This window comes from Pseudopipra pipra, chromosome 5 (assembly GCF_036250125.1).
Source record: "Pseudopipra pipra isolate bDixPip1 chromosome 5, bDixPip1.hap1, whole genome shotgun sequence".
Lineage (NCBI taxonomy): Eukaryota > Metazoa > Chordata > Aves > Passeriformes > Pipridae > Pseudopipra > Pseudopipra pipra.
This window is the reverse complement of record NC_087553.1, coordinates 63,870,794-63,895,097: the sequence shown is the minus strand read 5'-3', so window position 1 is coordinate 63,895,097 and position 24,304 is coordinate 63,870,794. Positions and strand designations below refer to the sequence as shown.

The 24,304-nt window shown below is 38.4% G+C and overlaps 1 protein-coding gene across 19 annotated transcripts in view; it reads left to right on the top strand.

Annotated features, from left to right (window-relative positions):
- Positions 1 to 24,304, top strand: part of MAGI2 (membrane associated guanylate kinase, WW and PDZ domain containing 2) — a 722,252-nt gene that overhangs the window by 554,873 nt on the left and 143,075 nt on the right. For 18 of the 19 annotated variants that reach the window (XM_064656377.1, XM_064656389.1, XM_064656380.1 and 15 more), the window contains 3 exons: positions 10,374 to 10,431; positions 16,735 to 16,856; positions 18,314 to 18,496. In XM_064656377.1, coding sequence (XP_064512447.1) covers positions 10,374 to 10,431; positions 16,735 to 16,856; positions 18,314 to 18,496 — 363 coding nt within the window. Of the gene's footprint in view, positions 1 to 10,373; positions 10,432 to 16,734; positions 16,857 to 17,484; positions 17,611 to 18,313; positions 18,497 to 24,304 lie in introns of all 19 variants that reach the window. The other variant, XM_064656395.1, reaches the window with a different exon arrangement.

Below are 24,304 nucleotides of genomic sequence, written 5' to 3'. Positions count from 1 at the left end.
CAGATTTCCATCCGAGGTCAGTATCTGATGACTCTGAGGCAATTGCAGCGCATCACAAATAAATAATGTACCTTTGCAATTTAAAAGTCTGGGCAGGACAGCTTTTTATTTGTGGACCACCCACAGATAATCAATTCATTGTAAGCATACAAAGTAGTTCTTGGTTATTTTTTTTCCATTACCACTACAAATGCTATGTATTTCTATCTCTTTTTATAATATGTCTCTCCATTTACCTCACTGACCTGTCAAATAAAATCAAGTAATTGCCATTTGGTGTAATAACAAGGAAGGAAAAAAAAAATAAAGAAAAACAGAAAGCATTATTCTATGTGCTTTACTTTGAAACATTGACTTGGAACTCCCAAGGCCCAGTGAGAAAAAGGCAGTCATGAAACAAATGCTTTCTAATGTTGATTGAAATTTTAATTAAAGCTCAGTGTTGTTATTTAAAAAATCATTCAGAAACACGGCAAAATAACCTGTTTGACCAGGAAAGATGGTTAGAGGAGATGAGGAATTAGTTTTCCTCTGTGCAGAGGAACAGCTTGGCTGTATGGAGGTCTCCAGTGGGAGGGACAGCTGGCTCATGGAGAGTCTGTGGGGCAGGCTCAGAGGAGAGGACAGTAAAGGAGACCATGGTGAGTTGTTGTTACAGATCCCCTGATCAGGGTGAAGGAAGTCTCTGATCACAGATTCTGCCTTTCATGGGAGACTTTAACCTCTCTGACATCTGCTAGAGGGACACCAAGGCAGAAGACAAGCAGGCAACAAGATTTCTGACAGTTTTGGGGAATAAGCTCTTGTTACAGGTACCAGATGAGCCAATGAGGACTGATGCACAGCTGGACCTGTTATGAACTAATGTGCTGGTTTAAAGGTAAACTGGCAAGAGAAATCAACCCAACTCAAAAGAGATTATAAGTCAGAGTTACAATTTAATAAAAATAATACAATAAATACAATTATATGGACAAACAATTGGGTTTAACCCAGAAGACCCAGATGTATAACCCTGGGGCACAAACAGAGTGGTGTTCATTGGCCCCTATGCTGAGCCCCACATGGTCCCCCTGAGTCCAAAGTAAAAGGAGAGGGAAAACCTGTTGGTGAGAGTGCTGGTCTCAGGGTGGTGATCACAGTCTGGTCAAAAGTGGTGGTAGCAGTCCCGTTGAGGTTCTGGTCCTCCTCTGGATCCGACGAATGGGGCCAGAAGTCCCAGGATCCCAAGATTATATACACTCAGGTTCAAATGGGAATGCCCAGTACATCCCCCAGGGTGGAGAGTTCCTCAATGTGTGATCTGAGTCGTGAGATAGTTTTGGAATCCTTGGTGGCCCGTTAGCAGACATGACCCCTCAGGCTGGGCGTGGAAGTGCTATGACTCCCAGAAGGGGGGTTAACATCACCCATAACTATAGCCTGAGAGGTCAGGTGTGCTCTGGGCAGCTGCTGCAAGTTGTCTATTGTTAGCAGTTCCTGGGAAATTACATGGAGGGTGTAGAATACACAGTTTGGGTTACACCCACACTGTGGTGAACTAGTCCTGGCTGCTCTAACTAGGACAACTAACAGGAAATGTGATAATTAATGGCAGCTTTGGTTACAGTGGCCATGAAATAGTGAAGTTCAAGATGCTGTGGCAGAGGAGCTCAGAACATTGGCAGGCATCAGACCCCGACAATGTCATTGATGATACATGGAGTCCTCTGAGAACACATTCCTGGACATCTCAAGGAGAGGGTGGTGACTGAGTGTGGTGGGTTGGATACTAGGTGCCCACCACTTCCCTGTTCAGTTGGATGAAGGGGAGAAAATTAGATGGGGAAAAAAATTGTAGGTCAAGATAGAGGCAAAAGCAGTGGTCGTGTGGAAGCAAAGGAAAAGACTTTTTTCTCTACCTCCCACCAGCAAGTGATGTCCAGCTACTTCCCAGAAAGCAGGGCTTCAGCACACACAGCAATTGCTCTGGAAGACAAATGTCACAAATAATTAATGCTCTTCTTCTCATTCTCTTAGCTTTTATTACTGAGCAGACATCATATGGTATGGAATATCCCTTTTGTCAGCTTGGGTGAGCTGTCCTGGCTATGCCCCTTCTCAAGATCTTGCCCAAACCCAGCAAACTGCTGAGATGGGAATGTTGGGGTGCCAACATAGCTCAGCAGTAGCCAAAACATTGGTGTGTTATCAACACCTTTCTAGCTCCTGGTGCAAAGCACAGCACTACAACCACTGCTGTGGGGAAAGGTAACTCCATCCCAGCCATATCCAAAGCACTAAGAACAGCTAGTGTGGATTTACCCAGTGCAAATCATGCCAGGCCAGCTTGTTTGCTATGCTAAAATGTGGAAGAAATAAAAGAAGTGGATGACATTTTCCTTGACTTACTCAAGTCAAGGACACAATATTTTGTGTATCACATTTAAGATATCAAAAATCCAGATGGATGGAAAACTGTGCAGGTAAAACCTGGTTGGGTGTTGAGGCTCAGAGGGTGGTGGCTAATGGGCCATGCTACACCTGATGGCCTATGGAAGAGGAGTACTGAAGTGGTTTATAGATGAATATGTCCTATTTGACATCTCTGTGTTAAGAGGGAGGCAACAAAGTCAGCTTTGCAGATGACCCCGCAGGGACCAGTCAACGTGGTCAAGGGCAGAGCTGCCACTGGGACCTCACCAGGCTGGAGGACTGGGCCAGCAGAAACCCTGTGAAATTCAACAAGGACAAATGCAGAGTTCTACACCTGGGCAGGAAAAAAGTCTTGCGACAGTACAGGCTGGGAACTGACTTGTTAGACTGCATCTGTAATATTCAGACCCCAGTGATACACAGGAGTGAGTTCAACAGAGGGCCACTGAGATGGGCAGGGGCAGGGGCACTTGCCCTGTGAGGAAAGGCTGAGGGTATTCCTGTTTTCCTGTTTTCCCTTAGTAAAGTGTGGCACTGAAAATAGCATTGAAAGGTGTCATTTCGGTTTGTTACAGGGTAATGGACTTTTTTTATTGTTTATACAAGAGGTTAAGAGGTGAACAGCTAACTAAAGTTGTTGAAGCAAATATATGAATTTGAGGTACTGGTAACAGAATACCTAGCAGCCTCCCATAAGGTCTAGCCTACACTGTTAGCAGCTACATACTTTTATATGGGTCTTTTTAGGTCAGTAGCCAAATAGAAGGTTTTAGATTTTATAACAGTAAAGTCAGTAGCTCCATAAATTCACAAGGTATGCTGTTAGACATTTAACAGCAAAGGAAATAGTATAAATAAATGAAGAGGCTGAAAAGCAAATAGAAGAAAAGACTAACATCATGAGATCAGGCATTTATTAGATAGAAAACACTGGTTTGTAACAAGGCTGAATTGATACAGTCAGTAATGAGATACAAGCACTGAAAGATTTGAACATACAAAAGATCAAAAAGAGTGGTTCTTTTCAGTCTGCTTTTTTTCAAAGTCGAAAGAATATAGCATAAAACAGCTGTGTTGATAAAATCAGTTTCAAAGGCAGAATCTTCCATGGTGGAACTGTACGTGGCATGAAGCAAATCTGTTGAACTCCAAGAATACAAATTGATAGCACAGGACGCAGTTGATGTACTCGGGGCTCCTTTTCTGCTGGTAAAATGAATGTGCTGGTGATGGTCCCTTTTCTGTGCATGTATGAACTTTGAACCAACCAGCAGTGCCGCCACAGCTCCTCAGCATGTGGGTGTGCAGCCACCAGGGCATGTGTTGGGCTTCTACAAAAAGTTCACATTATGCACAAAGCTTCATCCTGAAGTGACTTAATTCCTAACAGTGCCCACATTAGGCAGTTTAAAGTTGTGAGCTGTGAGGATAAGAGTTGCAGTGACTCTGTTTATATGTACCTCTTGTTATATTAGAAATGAGATAATGTGTAATTTAACACAGAATTCAGAAATTACCCCAAGCTATTCTTGGAAGCTAAGGCACACTGCTGTTTCCAGGGGAGACTGGCTGCATTCATATCCAGTCTCTTGAGCAAGAACTTGTAGCTAAAAGGTGAGATTTTTCAGCCTTTCCTAGTGGTCTCTCCTTCCCCAGCAAAACACCAGTCTCTTTAGTGGGAACTGGGAAATCAACAAGGAGCTGATTTAAGCTTCCTTCTCCCCAAAAGTTCTGTAATACAAACCAAGTACCCAGCACAAATAATGAAGGAGTAAAGACAGAGAACAAGACAAAAGGATAACAAGATTTAATGAAAAAAAATTAAAGTTTTAATAATATTTTTTCAGTATGTCTGCTTTCCTTAAATCTATTCTTTATAAACACATGAAAAACAGGATTTTGTATTTTGTTTAGAATCTTTTAACAGAAACTCTTAGCTTTCTCTTGGAAAGGTTCATGGAGAGTACTCTTAACCAGCTTCAGCTATTGCCCACTAAACTGTTGAAAATTAAGTTCCTTATTAAGCCTTTATTAAGGAAAACATCTCAGACACTGCCTACAGTAATCTAGGTAAGTTATTATATAAGTTATTATATAAGTTATTTTCACACTTATTATTGTTAGTATTTTTTATTTTAATTAATATCTAACAAGCCCTTTATGGACTCTTTTTTGATAGTTAAAACCCAGTCATTCAGTTGATAATTTTTTACTGTATTAATGCAAATCTTGATTAGAAGTTACACGGTTCTGCATGTCAGAGGGATCAAGTACACCTAATGTTAAAAAATATCCCTACTATTGGCAATATTTCACTTGGTAACAATGCTGGGAAAAATATCATTGAATCGATAGTAATATTTAGTAATCTACACTCTGCACAATTAAGGATGTAGCATGTCAGAATAAGCTGCACAGAAGGAAGAATATGTATTTATCAGATGCAAGTGTTACTTAGACATTTGTTTCCATTGTGTAAGTAGAAATTTTGCATAATGACATTTTATTTGTGAGAATAAATTGTGCATGAATGCTTTGTGATTACAAACAGAACATAAACAGTCATGACTCTAAAATTTGCTGGTATGAGAATGGCAGTTGGAGAACATGAGTTTAATTGAAATAGAGCTTATATGGCTTGATTGGAGGTGGTACATTCCCTAAGTTTTCTCTGATAGGAATAGTGAATTTGTTTCTTGCTGTTGAGGTGGAATTGTCCATCCTGCCTATTTAGTTATTTTCACTGAGGCAGTAAACAATTAAACTTCCAATTTTTTTATCTAATTTTTTTCTTTCACAGCTTTGGATTTGTATGCTGGCATAGAGAAGTCCATGTTAGTAACATGGACTATTTGCCAGCTCAGACAGTGACATTTGAAACAGGGCTGAGTTGAAGAACCTGTTGAGGTAGTATAAAGAATGTTACCATAGTATATACCTGTCGATTTTTGTGCTGTTTTTGGAGTTCCCAGATGGTATGCAGATAGGTGACCTGAGAGAATTCACACAGGTATGTGGGTAGTAGGTTAAGTCCTGATTTTAAGTGAGCAGTGTTATCCTCTTTTTCCTGTATGAGAGTATTCAGGAGTCGCAGCACAACTACAATGTGCTTCATGTATCATCTGGGCAATATGGACATGCACTAATAGAAGTATTCAAACCAGACATCTCCAACCTTCAGCTCCTGAGGGAACAGCACAGCATGCCAGGAGCAGCATCCACTCCCTGAGAATCTGTGTGCTATGCCTCAGGTATTACAGGCAATGTGTTTTTTTGTGTAAGCTGTGTAGTGAGGAACACCAGTTTAGACCTACAGATAAATATTTGCAAAGACTGTATCTCCTAGAGAGACTGGAAGAGTGTGACACTGCATTGTATTATGGAGCTGCATGGTGGTTTGTAACTTTTAACCCAGCTCTTTTGGTACCCTCTGTAGTAGGTAACTGACTTGAAAAGGCAAAGCTGAGTTTGAAACAGGGAGACAGAAAAGATAAGGGGGAAAGCAAGAGATAAAACAAACACAGGCTGTTGAGTGAAAAGATAGTATTTTTCTGAAAAGTCTAATATATAGGTTAGAAAAGGATTTCTCGCCTGTGCCTGGGTGTTAACAACGCAGGTGAACCAAACTCATGCTGACTTCCACAGCTTCCACATCCTTACTGATAACATTTTAAGTAACAGTAGGCATTACATTTTTTTTTCTCTCTCATGCTATATTCTTTTGTTCTATACAAATATTTTGATTGCAGCTGAGTCAAAAAATATGCTCTAATCTTTCTTTCCAGCCTTTCATTCAGGTAGTGACACAATGCTGGCTGTTGTTCTGAAACCTTGAGAGGGTTTTATGACTCCCTTTAGCACAGTTAGTACACGATAAACTTCAGAAAAATTAATCTTTGGGCTTGGTAATGTGCTTTTTCATCTTGGCACATTGAGATCCAAAATGTACTCCTTCCTCTGTCCCCAGAGAATCTTAAGTGGCACCATCAAAAATCATTCTGAAATGCAACAGCTTTCAGAAGGCAGAATAAGAGCATCTGGACCATTAGCATAAGCAGTCTGTGATGGGAAGGCACTACAATTGATTATTAAAGTGACCTCGTATTAGTCTTTTCTTTCTTTCTTTCTTTCGTTTTCTTTTTTTCTCTTCCTTTCTTTCTTTTTTTCTCCCTTTCTTTCTCTTCTCCCTTTTTTTCCTTCCTTTCTTTCCTTTCTTTCTTTCCTTGAAAATACGAAGGCTTTCATTACGATTGGGGATTTAACTTTTAGAAGTGCAGCTCCTTCTGAATTAAAAGCTTACCCAGGTGGTTACTGAGAAAAGTGTCTTAGTATAAGCAGAACCTCTTTGGTCTTTTTTTTTTTTTTTTGTGGATTATTGCTTGCCTTTGGCTAGATACTGCTTTTCTACTAAGGAATAAAGCATGAAATGTGAAAACTGGAGGATATAAACATACTATACAGATTATCCAGCACCTTTACATCCAGTCGTGGTGTCAGCATTGCAACCACTGCAAAAACTATTACTGATTTTTAAATGGTGATTTTGTAAATATTTACAAATTATTTGTAAATATTTATTGTAAATATTCCTGAGCAGGCCCTGCACTAGATGATAGGAGGACCTACTACAGTTATTGAAGATTGGGGAAGGTAGATTTTTAATTTTTTTCCTTCTGTGTGGAGAAAGCCTCTAGGAGTCAACAGACTTGAAGTACATGAATGGTAGAAGTGTTGAGCTCATGAAGATGAAGACTTCATATTATATCACAGTATTCATGAAACCGGTACTTGCAAAAACTGTACATGAATGAGCATAGTAGTGCTACAAAATGAGTATCAGCTGTAAGATATAGCTCCCTTCCCGGTTTAAATCGTGGTGGCCATCAGTAATCTCCTTCACTAGTGTTTTATAACAATTCTCTTTTACAAATGTTTACTATTCACTTGCATCCCTAATGATCATCCCTGGGCACAGTGAAATCAAAAAGGGAAACTGTAATGCCCTCATCCCTAATTTGGCAAACGCTTAGCTTCCTGTTTTATGAAGCACTAAAGTGTTTCTGTCCTGTAATCTTTCATTTCAATAGTGAAAAATGGAATAGATGCCACTATTTAATGTAATGAAAAATAATCACAGTGCTCCTGAAAGCTAATGTAGCAGAATATTCTTCTTATAGAACCTCTGTAGTAAACTACACTCCACTAACCTTATCTTCCGTGCTTGACAGGCAGCAGCCTGGGGTTTGTGCTCTAGCAATTCTGTTTTACTGGTCAACACAGAATTTTAATTAAACATTGCTTATAGACTGCATCATAAATGGAAAAATAAAATTAGAGCATAGCCTTACATGGGGTTTATTATGGTACATGAAGGTGATCTTATTTTTCTCCTAAACCCATGACTATCTTATGATGTTACATAATCAGTGGTTCAATCACAGAATCACAGAAGCGGGTCCTCTGTAATTTGTCCAAGTCATTAAATTTTTACAGGCTTTTACACTAGAAAATGGGATTTTTCTTTTGCCTTCTCAATAGTTGTGCCAGTTTATAAAACATTTACGTATTACTTTAGGAAATAATAGGCCAATAGGTTAATAGTGAATCCTCAAGTTATTTCAGATTTTCATAAATATGTAAAATAAAATATGTCATCTGCATCTATATACTTTAAAGTGTATATATTTACAGAAAAATACCTACTTTAAAATTTGGGCAAAACATGGGGTTTTTTATTTCATAATTGGAAAAAACTATATCTACTAATACATTTTGGGAGAGGGGTCTATGCACACCTGTGTGGGGGGGTACATCTTTGTGTGTATTTTTATGTACAGGTTTTACCAATACTTGCCTCACTTCTATCTAAGGAAACATAATATTAGATGGGCATATGAAAGCAACATTAAGTTAATTAGGCTACATGAAAATAAAGGTTACATGAAAATAAAATATACTAATAGTATTTAAACTGTTACTTTATATTCATCCTATATTATAGGGTTTGGTTAAAACATGATTTTTCGTAGCAGATTTTTGCCTTATTTATCATGCATGCATTGGCAATGAGACTTACTGCAGGGGCAATACAGGATTTGCGCATCAGGTTCTTTATTTTTGAATATTTATGAATTATATTACACAGTCTTGTCCCAAGATATACAGGGCTTTGTGGGAACCATTGTAGGGTTGAACACCTATAGTTTTTACTCAAGTTCTGACCAGATCTGGGAAGAGCATCACTAGGGCTTTCTAATGCTTAGTGTCTTGACAATAAGCCAGTGACATGGCCCTGCATCAAAGCAGGGCTGCAGCCTCCTGGGCTGCAGTTGGCAGAGAAGGACCAGCAGATCAAGGGAAATGATCCTCTGCTCAGCACTGGTGAGACACAGCTGGAGTGCTGGCTCCCAGAGCTCTCAGTACAAGAGAGACATGGACATAGAGAGGTGGAATTCCTCATCTGCCAGTCTGTGGCAGAAGGTTAAATCCTTCATTGCAGGATTGGAATAGGGTGCAGAAACATCCTCTGAGGGCAATGTGGCATGAATACCACAGCAGTCCAAGCAGGTTCACTCTAGAAAGGATCAGCTATTACAAATGCATTTAAGGAAGAAGTGACAAGCAGAGATTGACATTGTCTTTTAACTCTTTAATCTCCCTTTTGTCAGTCAGTCTTTGCTTTCCCATTTGCCTCTTTGAGCATGTCAATAATTGTCTATTCACATTGTCAGTGTAAAGAAAAAATGCTCAAGTCATCCAGAAGTACTTCCTTATGACCAGTTTAATGACTGTTCAGTATGATCTACATCAGTTCTGTTCTGTCTAGTTCAGTAGTCATTGTCTCCAAACAGTTACTTTAAAAGTGCAACTGAGTATAAAAAGAAAAAAAAAAATCTGAGATAGAGAATTCCAGAACCAAATTTTCTTAGAGAATCTCAATACCATTTGCCATACATTGTGCCATAGTCTTCAACTGCACAGAAATCAATACCTGTGCGTGGTGGGAATACACATCCTTTTGTGAGTCTCCTCCAACAGAATCATCGCATCTGGCACTGAGGTTTTTATTCTGTTCATGTCAACTGAGATACTTGTTGCATCTATCTGGTACCTTTTAAACACAAGATGAAGTTCTGTTGGCAGTATAATAGTGGTTTAAGCATTCAGTGTGAGTGATAATATAATATGTATGGATGTACATAAATATATATGTGACAGTTTGCTTATGCATGAACACAGATTAATTTTCAGGATCATTACATTAATGCTTAAGCTTTAGTCGTTCATACCAGAATGTTTTAGGGATCTCTGTTTCTGCAAAACATAGTTAGCTTTATGTCCAGAGAACACTATAATATCTTATTTTGGTTTGTACTTCCATGTACTGCTATGTACTCCTATGTCCCTGATATATAACTAAGCTTTGGAACAGGATGCCTTTGGAGGCTGTGGAATTGCCATCACAGAAAGATGAATATTACCAACTTCTCGGGAACATTTCAGTATACTTACTGTATTTACATGGCAGGGGGAAAACTCTTTTAGTTCCTTCTAGACCAACTTTTCCAGTATTCCTAGGAAAAAATCTCAAAAAGCAAAGTATTTTTTGTGGGTGTAGGTATTTGGGAAAATTGAATGCCCTCACTTTCTCTGGGAGTGATGTCACACAAGATGTGCTACAGTTGTTGGCTGGCACAACTGCTTGAACAATAAAGGAGCTCAACTAAAATGTGCTGTTCTAGAGACTTATATCTGTGTTTGCATACCAATTTTCAAGTTACTACTACTTGTGGCTGCCATGGGGTGTGTTCAAGATTTGGTATTTGCTTTGGTCACTGTATCTAATTTCTCTATCAAATTATTTCCCTCAATACCTAGCAAAGATCCACAATTTTGTTATTAGAAATCTTAGCATTCTGTACTGTATTTACTGAGAGAGATAACTCTTTGTTTTTCAGAGCTTCCATATGGCTGGGAGAAAATTGATGATCCCATTTATGGCACTTATTATGTTGAGTAAGTTCCCAAGTTCAATATTAAGTTGCTATTAATATGTCATAACCTCTGCAATGGTGGTATCCTCTGCAATGCTTAACCTGGCAAGGAATGGGTACAATTACTTGACATATTAAACTAAGGGTATACCAGGAATTCTCAGTCTTCAGTGCAGTTAATGTGTCCAAATACATTCAATGTGTCTCAAATCAGTGACTCAGGCATTCAGTCATTTTCTTTCTCCAGGGTCTGGTTTCATGGTACCGTTCCAGCTGATACTTGTACAAAGATCATATTCATTAAAGAAATGTTGCATTTTCTATGTGAGCTTTGGATATCCAGTGAGGCAGAAACCTGTTAATCAATGAACGGATCAAAGCATAATCATTTTAGCTCAGTTAAGATCCATTTCTGGGTAGTCCTTCCTTGCTGCAAATCAGATGTTTATACTGTTTGTACCAGAAGACAGGTTATTTATATGCTGCATGTAAAATTTTAGGGATATTGTGTTTTATTTTGTATTTAAAAGTGCAGATGAAAAGAAGAGAATATAAATTCTATTTTCATTGCACAATCCTTGCTTTCATTTTTTTTCAGATTTTATTTTAGTCATGAAACAAGAAAAAATCTAGTTCCTCTGTGCAAAGGGCAACAGAAAGCTTTTGTCTGAGGTAATGATAGAACCGGGCCAGTTCATGCATAGAATAAGTAAATCTGAGAGATTAATTTCTCTGCTTTTTACCTTAACACAGTGAATGAGATTCATGTAAAGTGACTCTAGATTCAGAATTGTGATACCTGTTCCGACTGGTCAGCCCAAGTCAGCTTAGTCAGTCCAGATTCAAGCAAAAAGATAAGTAATACCATTAAATTACTCCCTCTTGTTCTGCCCAAGTTATTTTATGATGTCCCAAAGTGGGTGAGGGCTGGAGTTCTCATATCTCTTTGTACTTAGCTCCCTGAAGATTTCTGCATGTGCAATTATGCAGCTGCTGGGTGTAAGTAAGTCTTCTGTCCCAGTGGGTTTAGTGTATTTTGGTCAGTAACAGGTGTTGTGTGATTTCTGTCCGTTAATCACTTGCTGAGACCCCACTTGGTTGTTAGCATGGCCCAAGGCATTCTGGCACTGGGGAGGCTCACACTTCACTGCAGAGTCAGAAAAGGAGCAAGTGTTTATCTCCATTTCATGTCCAACCACAGGTAAACAGACATAAGGCACCAGGCCCAGATGCTACCATGCAATTACTCACTTTAGGGCTGTTAGTGCCAAATTATTTAATCCTACCACAGATAAGATTTGTGGACAGATACATCAAACCTACTGCAGTCTCAGAGGTTTTTAGAAGTGGAATAGATGTTCATGGAATGGCATTAAAACTGCAGCCGTGCTAAATTCAAATGGAGTTTTATAGACAGCAAAACATAGCTGCACTTTAAATTGCTGTCTGAGCTCAATAAGTTTGAAACAGAGATTGCTTTCCATTTTTCCTGCTAAAATGTAACAGTCACACCTTTTTTATTACCAATATTCAACAGATGAATTGATTTTTAACTAGATAAAATCAGATTACAATAAATTCTCTTAATTATGTCGTAAAACAGGGTAAATCATGAAAAGCAAGATTACGAACTTCCACACATTCAAGTCCAGTCCAAGTTTACATGCAGGCCTACAAAACTGTCAGTGAAGGAAAGGCTTGTACTCTGCTCACTGATTCTTGTATCCGATGGGAAGTTTGTAAGGATGAGCAATGAGACAGACTCCATTTCACCTTACGAGAAGCAGCCATGCTCAGCTCAAATATTCTGAGGCCAGAGGCAAAGCTAAAAAAACCCCAATAAAACAAAGTAAAGAAAGGAACACCTCTTGCTAGTAAAGTTAATAAATAACAAAGTTATTATAAAGTTAATAAATCACAACATATTTGCAAATTCTGTTAAGAAAAAGGCTCTCCATTATAACTTCCTCTCTTAATTATGCATGAATATAGGTGTGAGACCTTATTATAATTTCGATTTGCCTTATTATGCAGATCCAGACTTCATTTGTAAGATGTAGACATTTGACAGAAATGAGAAGTGATTGCTATAGGTTTGTTAACGTTCATGCACGCTGGTCCTAATTTATAAACTAAGAACGAGCAGCACTTAGCTATGCAGGGCTATGGAGAGAAAGTAGTTATTAGAATGCACTGGGTCTTTCAGTATTCTAATTGCCAAAAGATTGTTTCTCTCTTTAAGGATGATTAACTACAACACAGAGCTCAATTTCCAGACATGGGCTGCTTAATTGAACAGCTAAATTAGCCATACAGGTAGTTATTCTGGAAAAATATACCTCCTTGACTTTCAGTTTCTGAAAATGCTCTGTTACTACTCAAATAGAAAAGGTTATTTCAGGTCTTTTTGTCATTATAAAGTATTGTTAACTGGAAAATGTGAATGTAAAGTGGAGTTAGGGACTAACAAGTTATGCATTAGAATGTCCATCTTTTAGGCATCTTGATCCTTCTAATTACTTTGTTGGGTTATAGACAACAATTCCAAAAGCTTAGTCACAAACTACCAAAAAAAACCCATACATTAAAGCAGGTAAGAAAAGGAGATAGATTAAACTCCTTCTGCTGATACCCATGCTTAGACCTGCTACCGTTTTGTCAGGGCTCAGCACCTTGGCCATCAATTAAAGTCTGCAAACTAGGCACTATTGCCCATAAATCTCCTAAGGATGTGTTTCAGTTAAGGACATCTAATGTGAACCTCCATCACAAAAACAACTTAGTCTGGCCCCAGTGACTCATGAGATGTCTTATAGGCTGGCTGGTGCTAACAGTACCTCCTCATAACACGGAGATAGTATTTTGACATCACAAGTAAATGCAGCCCAAAAGTAAATCCTACCTCTGAGGGTTTGTCCCCAGTTAAGATATGGTGAGCTAACAGAAGACAGCAGTACCAGCTACCCCTTCTTGTCTACAGAGGGAAATTCAGGGTTCCCAGGACTAGAAAGCAAACAAAAGGCTGCATGATTCTCCTGTACAGCCACAATGGCACTAGGAGAAATTAGCTGGATTAGTCTTTGGATTAGGCTGTCAGATTTAATATGCATTATATAAAGTAAGGGAAGAAAATTGAAGTTAGAATTGTTCGCTGAATTAGATACTATGAGCACTGAGTAATAAATTTTTGACTACTATCCAAAATCTGTTTTAACCACAAAAGCACTTATTTGTAACCATCTCTAAAACTCACATTTGGCTTGTCTTATTAAGGCATAGGTTAGTAATATCTATTTTGTATGATGTTCAAGTAGCTAGATGAAAGGCTAGAATATCCTTTCAAGAGAACTACTTAGCTTAATAACTTATTTCTCAGGTAAACTCATCAGGAGTTATTTTTCTGATTTATCTATGAAGCTTTATAGCACTTAAAATTGCATAAAAGGGACATGTTTCATGTATCATCAGTCTGGGAGCATAATCCATTATTACTGACATAAAAATGACTGATTATCAGAATAATTTTCTTTTCTTTGAGTCCTCTTTGACACAATATTTAGTGCAGTTTTTTGAATTTCACATTGTGCTTTTGAAACTGTACACTACCAAAAAAAACAGTAAAAATATGGGAATAAATTGAAGCTAAAAATTATTAAGATTGCACCAACAACTTGAGGTGTTTCAAGTACCTCTGTTAGTCTTCCTATCTGATCTGATAGGACAAAGTGTCACTTTCAAGATAGCTGTTATCAAAGACATTTCTGTGTAAATGGACCAAACTACAACTTAAACTCTACCTAGAAACTGTAGATAGGCAGTAGAAAACCGATTCTAGCTGTGATATCAGTGCCACAGTAACTATTGTTCCTAGAGCTGTGGGCACATTATATATTATCTAAAATCCCATCTTTTTTTATATCACAGAACCACATATAAATTGGAACTTAGGTCTGTGAGAGCCCTCCTGCAGCACTGAGATGTGCCCTGCAATTATAACATGACACTAAACATAGTTCAAGGTCCTAAGTGAACATCTGGAGTCTGATCTTGGATACTCATTACATCTGCAGAATGTGGCACAAAAGCCATGGGAAACCCATGCTCTTCTGGAGGGCAGGTGAAGAACAGGCCAGGACACTTTAAAGCCTCTAAAGAAGATATGATCCCTATGCTGTAGCAACCATGGTTTTAACGTTATCAAATTCTAACATAAAACAAGCTAGAAATTGTACCCAGTATCTCCTACTGGGAGCTGTTTAGTAACTTCCCATTTCTCCTTGTAAGAAGACTACAGATTTCAAGTCTGAAATCCTGACATCTTTAATATATTCTAGTATTTACTTCCAAATATATTCATAGAATGTATTTATATATCAGAATTAATTCTACTTGAATAAAAAGCTAAAACTTCTTTGATCTTCTGTCATAGAAGACTCTCTTTCACTGGTCTTCCTGTAAAACCTTTCCTATAAATTCATTTTATTTGATCATGGGTGGTTAGAACTTTGTGTAGTATTTCATGTGATAGTTATCACTGTCTTGTGTAATGGCAAAAGTAGTATTTCCTTTACAATATGGAAATACATCACATGATAGGTGGTAGCATGAAATGTACTTTTTTCATGCTTATGTTAGTAGTTCAGGATTACCTTATTTATTGCATGTAAGTCTTGTCTTTACCTAGGAAAGTTTGTCTCCCTTCCATCATAAGTTTCTAGGTTTGCAATAGACTGAGATGCAGAAGACTCTGACAATTAATAGAAATGACAAGCAAAAGTCTAGGAAAGGAAAGCCTACCATCTTAAACAGCCTGTCTGAAGAAGGAAAGAAATGAAAGGGATTTTTTCTGTCTGCAGCGTAGGCTAAAATTTACAAGAAAACTACTAATCAAAATTTTAGAGTACAAAAGTAAATTAGCAGCCACTTGAATGACTTACAGCCATGTGAACAAAGTAGCAACTTTAGGAGTTATCACATTTACTTTGTCTCATTAAATCAAATATTCTTTTACATGACTGGAAGTCTTTTCATTGCATTAACCCTGGCCACTAAATCCTATTTAGCGAGTGTATTGCACTCCCATAGGACTTGCTGCCTTTCCTCTACCTCACTTTCTAATGGCGATTCCACTTACTTTCTTTGAAGCACTGGTAGGATCAGAATCCCAAGGAACCTGAAAAGTGCTTAATGTGGCACAAAAGGTAATTTCAACGAAAATTGAAGATATTCAACCCTTTTAGGATCTTAGCATTTCAAAAGTTCCCAGGTCACCTTTCCAAGTGCTTAAAGCCCATGATTGGGATTGGATTTTCAGAACTCAATAGATAGTAGCCCCCTGAGAACAAATAAGCACATGTTTGAAAGCCTGCCCTTCTGTACAAATGTATTTACTTCCCCATAAGAGTGTTGGAAACACAAGCCCCTTTTCTTAGTTGTGATACTATTGTGATCCTATCTTTCAGATTTGTTCCATGCAGCCTACTAAATTGTTTTACCTTCTTCAGAAAACATGTGAAACATATCCCTGGACAGGATTATAGGATTGCTCAGTGACTGATGAAATGTTTTGCTTTAAAGAATTAAAATCAAGAATATGATAAGATGTATGTAGTTGAGATAGTAGTTCTAAACAAAATATAGAAAAATAGTGGTGTAATTACAGAGGTGTAGTTAATGACCTATGGTAGGAAATGTCAAACTTCAAGAAAAAATATGTACCTTAACTTTTCTTATATTTCATATACTGATCTATGTACTTCTAATCTACCATCTGACTTAGTTTCTGCATCCAATTTTTCTGTACAACTGAGCAGACATATACCATAGTATTAGAAAGGAATAATCTTCAGTTTATTTTCTATGTTAGATTTATTTCTAAGTTGCTATCATAAGAGCAGTCTGTGTTCTAGGCTTTTCCGTTGCTGTAAGTGATGGAGTAATTTCACTTACAGCTGATCGATAATAATGCACAAAACTGGATCAGAGCCTTTGAATCATGCATAGAACAGTGCTCATGCTGAAGACATGAAAAACTGTTGCTGTAGCATGCTTCAGCAGTGCTGCTGTTAAATATGTTCTCCCATTGATCAAAACCATTTGTCTGTAGCAGAGTTTGGCATATTGAAATGATAGGACGCTGCTCAGTGGTGTTCATTATGCGGCGCAGATTGTCCCCTACAAAACTGTGTGGAGTAGAAGGGACGTGCTCAGGCCCGTTGGGGGTTCATAACGGCTCACTCTAACTGCACACACCTTAGTCACATACATCGTTTTATCATTTTCCCCAACTGAACCGAATTTTTAATCAAAACCAAATTTTTTCCAGCCACATAAATAGAAGAACTCAATTTGAAAACCCTGTCCTAGAAGCAAAAAGGAAGCTACAGCAGCATAACATGCCCAACGCAGAACTTGGAACAAAGCCTATGCAGGCCCAAGGTTTCCGAGGTACAGTACTGTGTCAGCTATCTTAGTTAAGATGAAAGTTCCTGCTCTTCTGGGTGTGTGACAATGGTTTTGTCATAGTCTGATTAGAAGAGTAGTGTTGCCAATTCTCACAATGTTATCACCTATATCCTAACAGTTTTCTCCCTTAAATGTCTGAGTTCCAATAGTTGCAGGACTCATGAGCTGCCTTAAATGCCTAAGTTTCAGAGGTGCACAGGAAAGACAGAAAAGTCAACTCTAGTGTTTCCTAAAGGCTGAGAAACTGAAAGCATGATAAGAGCCCTAAAGTAATTCTCTAAATAAAATCATAAATTCTGTCCCTGGGAATGTACTCTCTCTTGAGCACCTGAGGTTGGCAACACTGAAATAATTAATTGTACTTTCTGTAAATTACTCTTAATTGATGTTTGGTATGTTTCTAAGCTAGCTCATCTAGCAAGCATCAATTAAGTTAAAAGCCTCAAGCATGGTGTTATAGGAGTTTACAAGAATACAGCCACTTAGTAACATAGAAATAAATGTGCTTAAAAAGAGCTGTGTAAGCAGCAAACAGTATTGGTAGAGACAAATGAGCTTTAACGTGAGGTTATAGCCAGAGAATGAGGCTTGTTCTCCTTTGCAACAGTAGAAAGCTCCTCATCAACCTTACCTAGACCCAAATTTGCCCGCCTGCGCCTCGCCCCCAAGAGGTCTCGCAGCGTGAATGACCTGTCCCAGTGGCGGCGCGACCCCGCCGGGACGCGCAGGCTGTACGGTACGTGCTCCGCTGCCCACCAGCCCTGCCCCGCCGCCGCAGCCGCAGCCAGAGCAGCTCAAGTCACAACCTTTGCACCTTCCTCTAACCCTTCCTCACCACGTGCAGCATGGGAGAGAAGCACGGGGAGCCCCCCACCACCCACACCACACGAGGCACGCGGAGAGGGGACACAGAGGTTGCACAGCAGTCGTGCGTGTCACTTGTTGGATGCCAAAACCCCTGTGTGTCTGGAGAGAAAAGCTCACCTAATGTTTAGCTCTTCTTGGTAAAAAATGGAATGAGATGTTCACAGGGGATATTTTCCTCATTGTGGTTGGAAGGGAAATTGTGGAGAATGTATTACTTTGTAGACAAAGCAGAATTTATGGGTTAGGAAAGAGGTTTTTAAATTACCTCACAGATCATTTTTATTGTTGTAATTATTTTAGCGACACAATATCCACTTCTAAATGTATTTCTAATATGAAAGAATATTTATAACTCCCCATTTATGGCTGATCTGCCATAGATAAGAAATATGTTTTAAGCTTTGTATTAATACAAGAACTCACAAATATTTTTCCTGGAATGCCTGCACCCTTTGTTTTCTTGCTTTTCATACACTGTCACTTTCTGTCAGCCAATATTGTTGTCTGCTGTCCCTGCTGTGTTGTGAATAGATCCGAACTTTTGTCTTTCTTGTTTGTGTTGACTGATGTAGAAAAACCACTCTTCACCCGTGATGCATCACAGCTGAAGGGGACTTTCCTCAGCACAACTCTTAAGAAAAGCAACATGGGTTTTGGATTTACCATCATTGGTGGGGACGAGCCAGATGAATTTCTCCAGGTGAAGAGTGTTATTCCTGATGGGCCTGCAGCACAAGATGGGAAAATGGAAACAGGTAATTAAGAAGGTTCCTCTGTTCTTTTATATGAGAAATAGAATGAGAAATATATTTCTGAGTCTCACTGTCTCCATGAATAGAAACATTTTTCCATATAACTTTTTGTCTTAATATGTAGAAAAGGTAAGTTTCTCAGTAAAACTTTCTTGTAATTTTCTTTTCTAATAAATGCCAAGTAGCTTATTTTTCTCATTTCATAGTATTTTAAGGGAGAAAAGATGTCCGCATTCTCCAACATAAAAATGGGATATGATGTTCTTTGGTTTATATGCTGTTTACTTAAGGGGAATCTGGAAAGAGATAGGCAGAGAGAGCACAGACTACTAAGTGCAAATTTATTTATTTAGAAAGGATGTCGTTTCAAAATAATCTGTTGAGTCTGTTCCAACATTGTTGTCATTATAGCCACCAAAACAAGAGTTTTCAATGTGGCATATGGCACATAGGTATTTGTGTCCTATTAATAAAGAATCTGTGAGAACTAACAAAAGAAAAGAAACCACCTCTGAAGAGATTTAAAGCTGCTTGGAAGATCTGGACCACCACTGGGAATATTTTCATGTCTAAAGATTGATAAAGATTGCAAACCACTGTCTGAAAGGTTTGTCTGGTCGTGTCAGGTCTGTGTATGAATGAAACTCTGTTGGAGGAAGATGAAGTCAGTTTCCAAGCAAGCTGACATCTTCTGGGGGAGAAGACAATCAGAGAATAATAGAATAATTTCAGTTGGAAGGGACTTCCAGTGACTAACGTCCTTCTTAAAACAGGGCTAACTTTGTGTTGGTTTGCATTTCTCAGGGCTTCATTTATGAGACTTAAGAAAATTTTATAGGACATAGATTCCAAAGCCTCTGTGGACTCCTGTCCCAGTACTTTACCACTCTCATGGTGAAGATTTTTTCCCAGACAACCTGTGGATGCCCCATCCCTGGAAGTGTTCAAGGCTAGGTTGGATGAGGCCCTGAGCAACCTGATCTAGTGGGTGGCATCCCTGCCCATGGGGACGGGGTAGAAACTAAATGATCTTGAAGATCCCTTTCAACCCAAACCATTTTATGGTTCTATGATTTTTGTTCTTTAGATACAGTTGGGCTTTCAACTGCTGCAGCTGGTTACTAGTGACTGAAGTCCTGTGTTTGTGCAGCCCTGTCACTCTGTACTATCCGCCCCAGCAATCCTTCTTCCTCAGATAATAAGTCAGGCTGCACATTGATAATGAGATAAATGTGCAGAATTTATCTTTCCATGTCTCATCAATACTTTAAAATAAAGAAGTGCTAGTTTGGGATTTTTCTTGCCTCTGCAGAAAACAAAGTAGTTGCCAGATTCACTGTGAAGATAATTTTGTAGACTGTGATAACAAATCACTGCAGATGGACCACAGCAGCAGAGCAAGATCCTTTTAGTATGTTACAGTACAAGAGGCAGACACAGAGACACACATAGGCACAAATAATGCTGATGGAATAGTCTCAAGTTATGTTTCTGGAAATTTCCTTTCATCCTTCTTTTATCATAGTAGATGGGTGATCTGGACTATCATATGTCAGAATAAATCACTCTGAACTCTAGTTTATTCTGTAGGACTTTCCAGGACTTGGCAAGTAGGAAGTGTGAAGGTTGTGAAAAACATTATTAAAAAAAAAAAATTGCTTCAGATGTTATTTTATAGCTGGCATGATGTTTCTAATGCCAAAAAGATAAACAGAAAATTTGTATGAAGTAAAATGTAAGAAAGAAGTAGGTTGTTTGCATTGGTTTTATAAAAAACAGCTTTTTTTGATTCTCATTTCTTATTGCCATTTTAACTTAATGCAATTTGGTTCCCAAAGCCAAAATTTATTAAATTAGCTTGTTAAGGTTATACAACAGAATTCCTGAAGTTCAGAAGATTTCAGTAATGTGAAATTCATTTGTCCCTAATATTTTCATATTACCTAATATATGACATGAGTGCTTTTCCTTGTTTGTCGTGGTTTAGCATTCTCAGGTGCACCACTCAAATATACTTCCTTGTTAATCCTTCTGAATAACCTGGGCCGATTATTGAGCTTGTTCATATGGAGTTCTTTTCTCTGGAAAGCAGGTATCCTTGCAACTTACTTAAATTTTTACCTTGAAATTGAATACAGATTTCATAATACTATTGATGATGAATATTGTAGACATGGATGAGAATAAATAGGAAAAAGGTGCTTTAAAATGTATAGAAATAACATTGATTTTTTTTTTCCTGAGGTGACTGATTCAACTATATTAAGAACGCAAAACAGAAATGTAAATTCAAATACATAATCACTCTATAATAACTCTATAAGCCCCAAACATACAAAATTACATCTCAGAACAAATTTTGGTCTCAAATGTCTTCGTTGTTAGAAGTCACAGAGTTCTAATGTAAAGTAGCTGGAGAATCTCAGGCTAATGTTTGTGGCATCTAAAATAGATATGAACACTTGAAGTAATTTCTAAATATGATAGTGGTAAACTGAAACAGTATGTTTAAGGTCAGAATGTTTATAAAAGCACTACTGTTCAGTAAAGTGCTTGTATTTCCTGCTATCCAATCCTTTTCACACTTCCTGAAGTAGGATTTCTCTTCCTCTTCAGCCATTTTTACAGTCTAATCAACTGAAGGTATGAAAGCCTCCCAGGTTCCATCAATTGCTTTTTGTTCATAAAGCTGTTAAAATCTTTTGTTTGAAAACTATTTGAAATTACATATGTTCCATTTTTTTTTGTTAGGCAGGCATCACTGGATGATGAATAGAGCTTTTAAAATAGATTTTATTTATTCTTTTGATACAAACTGTGTGTTTCTTAATTTACGTGCACTCCAGCTATGATCAGATTCATAGGAAGCTGTGATTAATGATCAAAACATCATATTGTGGCAGTAGGGCATCATAGTAGAAAGTCTGGGGACAGTGACAATGATCTGTAAAGCAGCCTGAGTGTGAGGGATAACCACAGGTGCTGGTACACCCAGGTCAAATATGATTCTGGACCCTGTCCCTTGCAAGGCTGACAGTATTCTTTGACTAAGTGGTTATAAAAATCTTTGTGCTTCAGATTTGGGGAAAAAAAGAAAGAAAAGGCACCATCTCTTTCATCTTACTTAGTCTTGACCAGAGGCTGAAGACACCATTACTGTACTTCAAGCTAATTGTTAAAGAAACAAGCTCTTAGAAAACTACCAAAATCTAATCCACCCAAAATCTAATATAGGAGTCTGATACAAATGCTATTCAAAGAGTGAGTCTGTGTAAGATATTGTCACCCTCTAATGTGATCATAACAAAGTGAGTTGACCTGCAGGTTTCAAAACCAAACAATTCTGAACTTCATCCTTTGGAACAGAGAATCATAGAGTCACAAAATGGTTTGGGTTGGAAAGATCATCCAGTTCCACCCCCTGTACCGTGAGGAGATACACCTTTCACTGGATTAGGTGGAACTCCAGGGGGTTGACCACACCACACAGCTTGGTGTCTTTGGAAACTTGTTGAAGGAGCACTCAACCCCAGGGTGCAAGTCACCAACAAAGATGTTAAATGGTGCCTGTCCAACACTGACCCCCGAGGAACACTACTGAAAGCTTGGAAGCCGCTGGGAACATGTAAGCAGCTGCTTGACAGTGACTTGGCGTTGCTGTGATGCTATGAAACAATAAAGCAATGAGGCAAACAGAGTGCACTGAGATGCAACAGGAGATGTCTAAGGTCCTGACAATCTCTCAGCACCACTTGGTGCCCAGTGCTGGGCACTAAGAGACATTTATATTTGTTCTAGACCCACAATAAACCTCACAAGCAGACTCAGAGGAACCACATCTCAGTGGATGAGTCAAAACCAAAGAAAATTGCATTCCTGATCCCATTTGCCAGATGTTTCAGAATTCGTAAGGGCTCTTATGCCCTCATGTAAATCTAGCATCTGTGAGCTAATGGCTGTTAATAACACTGCAAATGCCTTTCTAGGACATGTTTTAGCATTTGGAGCTCAATCAAGCTGCTGGATATGAACATTACACTCTACAGAATCTATGTCTACCTCAGGACAGCCTAGGAGCTGATACCACATTCTTTTCTGGGAGGTTACATTCCTTTGTCTTGTCTGAAGCTTCATGCAGATGATAGAAATGCTGTCTGTATTTAAGAGGCCCCTGCATCCCATTAAAATGCTGAGTGAATGTCACTGGTGAAAGACTGCATCTACATGAGAAGATTTTTATACAGTGAGTGATTTTGAATGACTGCTGTTCTAAGGCAAATAAAGTTTTGTGCCTGTGGCTGAACCAGATAAAAGCTCAAGCTGTAAAGGCAAATTCTTTCCTACAATTCTCAAGGTTATTCAATGGACTGGATAAACTGAAACATTCCCATATAATCAAGCTCAGGGAAAGATTCTCACTCTGCATTTCAGCAAGCTCTGTTTCCTTTGGTGGAAATTTCCGGGAAACAACTCAAAGACATGGTGAACAAGTGGTTAAATAATGGAGTCTGGTGATGACCCTTCTACTGATGAATAGCTGTGGTGATTTCATGTTGAACTTTCCAGAAACATATATATATATATATATATGTATATATATATATCTGTGGTGAAATGTCATAGCTCAACAGTGTGAATCAAGAAAGGGGAAACATGTTCTTTCGTTTCATCTGCCAGGCATACACTTGGCCGGCTTTAAGATGCTAAATCATCTGTAAACAATGCAGACTTGGGCTTTTTTCGATATTATTCTCTCAGGAATGGTAGTTTTGCTATGTTAGTTATCTGTTCTAGAGATAGAAATTCATAAATTAAAGATAAGGTTCAGCTAACAGATACAGATGTCTACAAGGCAGATGTCTACACCTACCATATAAGTAGACCTCTACCACTTTTGCCTGACTGTAATAGGATGAAGGCTAGAGACTAGAAATCTAGAGATTGGTCCCACATCTACGACTGAGAATTTCTAATGCACCTCAGAGATCTCCAAAGGGAATGAGCCAGCTGTTAAAAATGCTGGAAGGAATGATCTATGGCCTTGCTGCTATCCTTGGACCTACTGTCAAGACCCGTAACAATCTTGTGCATATGATGAGTTTTTCAACAAGCTGAGGTTACTTTAAAAGTAAGCAAATTGGAGAAGCCGCATTTGTTGATCTACAAAGTCATAAATGTTGTTATTTAGCTGAATAAGAGCAAAACCAAAGCCATTATCAGGTGATTGACCCTACAATGTCGCTAAGCTTAGGGAATAATTATCTAGTTTCATTAATGCATGTTTTTTTCACAGTGAGGCTAATATCTTACAACCTCTATAAGGAGTACTCAAGACAGAAGGAATTGGGGACGTCTGCGAAAGGATACAGTTTTATAAGTTCAAACAGATCCTTAATCCTGCTCCCTGTTTATCCATCATCAGTTCATATGAACAAACCATCATCTCACCTAATGTCAGATTAGATACGAAGCAAGCCGTCCAGTTTCAGCAACAGAAAAGATGAACTATGTATGCATAAAGAATGCCTTCAATCCAAAAGGCAAATATATTAAAATAAAATCTATGTTTTGGTAGTCATCTGGGAATGTGAATACTGTTGAAATATCACTAAAGGACTCAATGTATCATGAGCACTCACGATTGTACCTATCTTCTTTTTCAAACAGGTCATGTCTCTCTCACATGCTATCAGTCAAAATCCATCTGACAGTATTCTTTTAAAACATTCCATTCCCTTGGTAGCCAACTGTTTACCACAGCTGCCACCTCACTGACCAGGAGCTTGATGAAGAACTAATCACACACATATG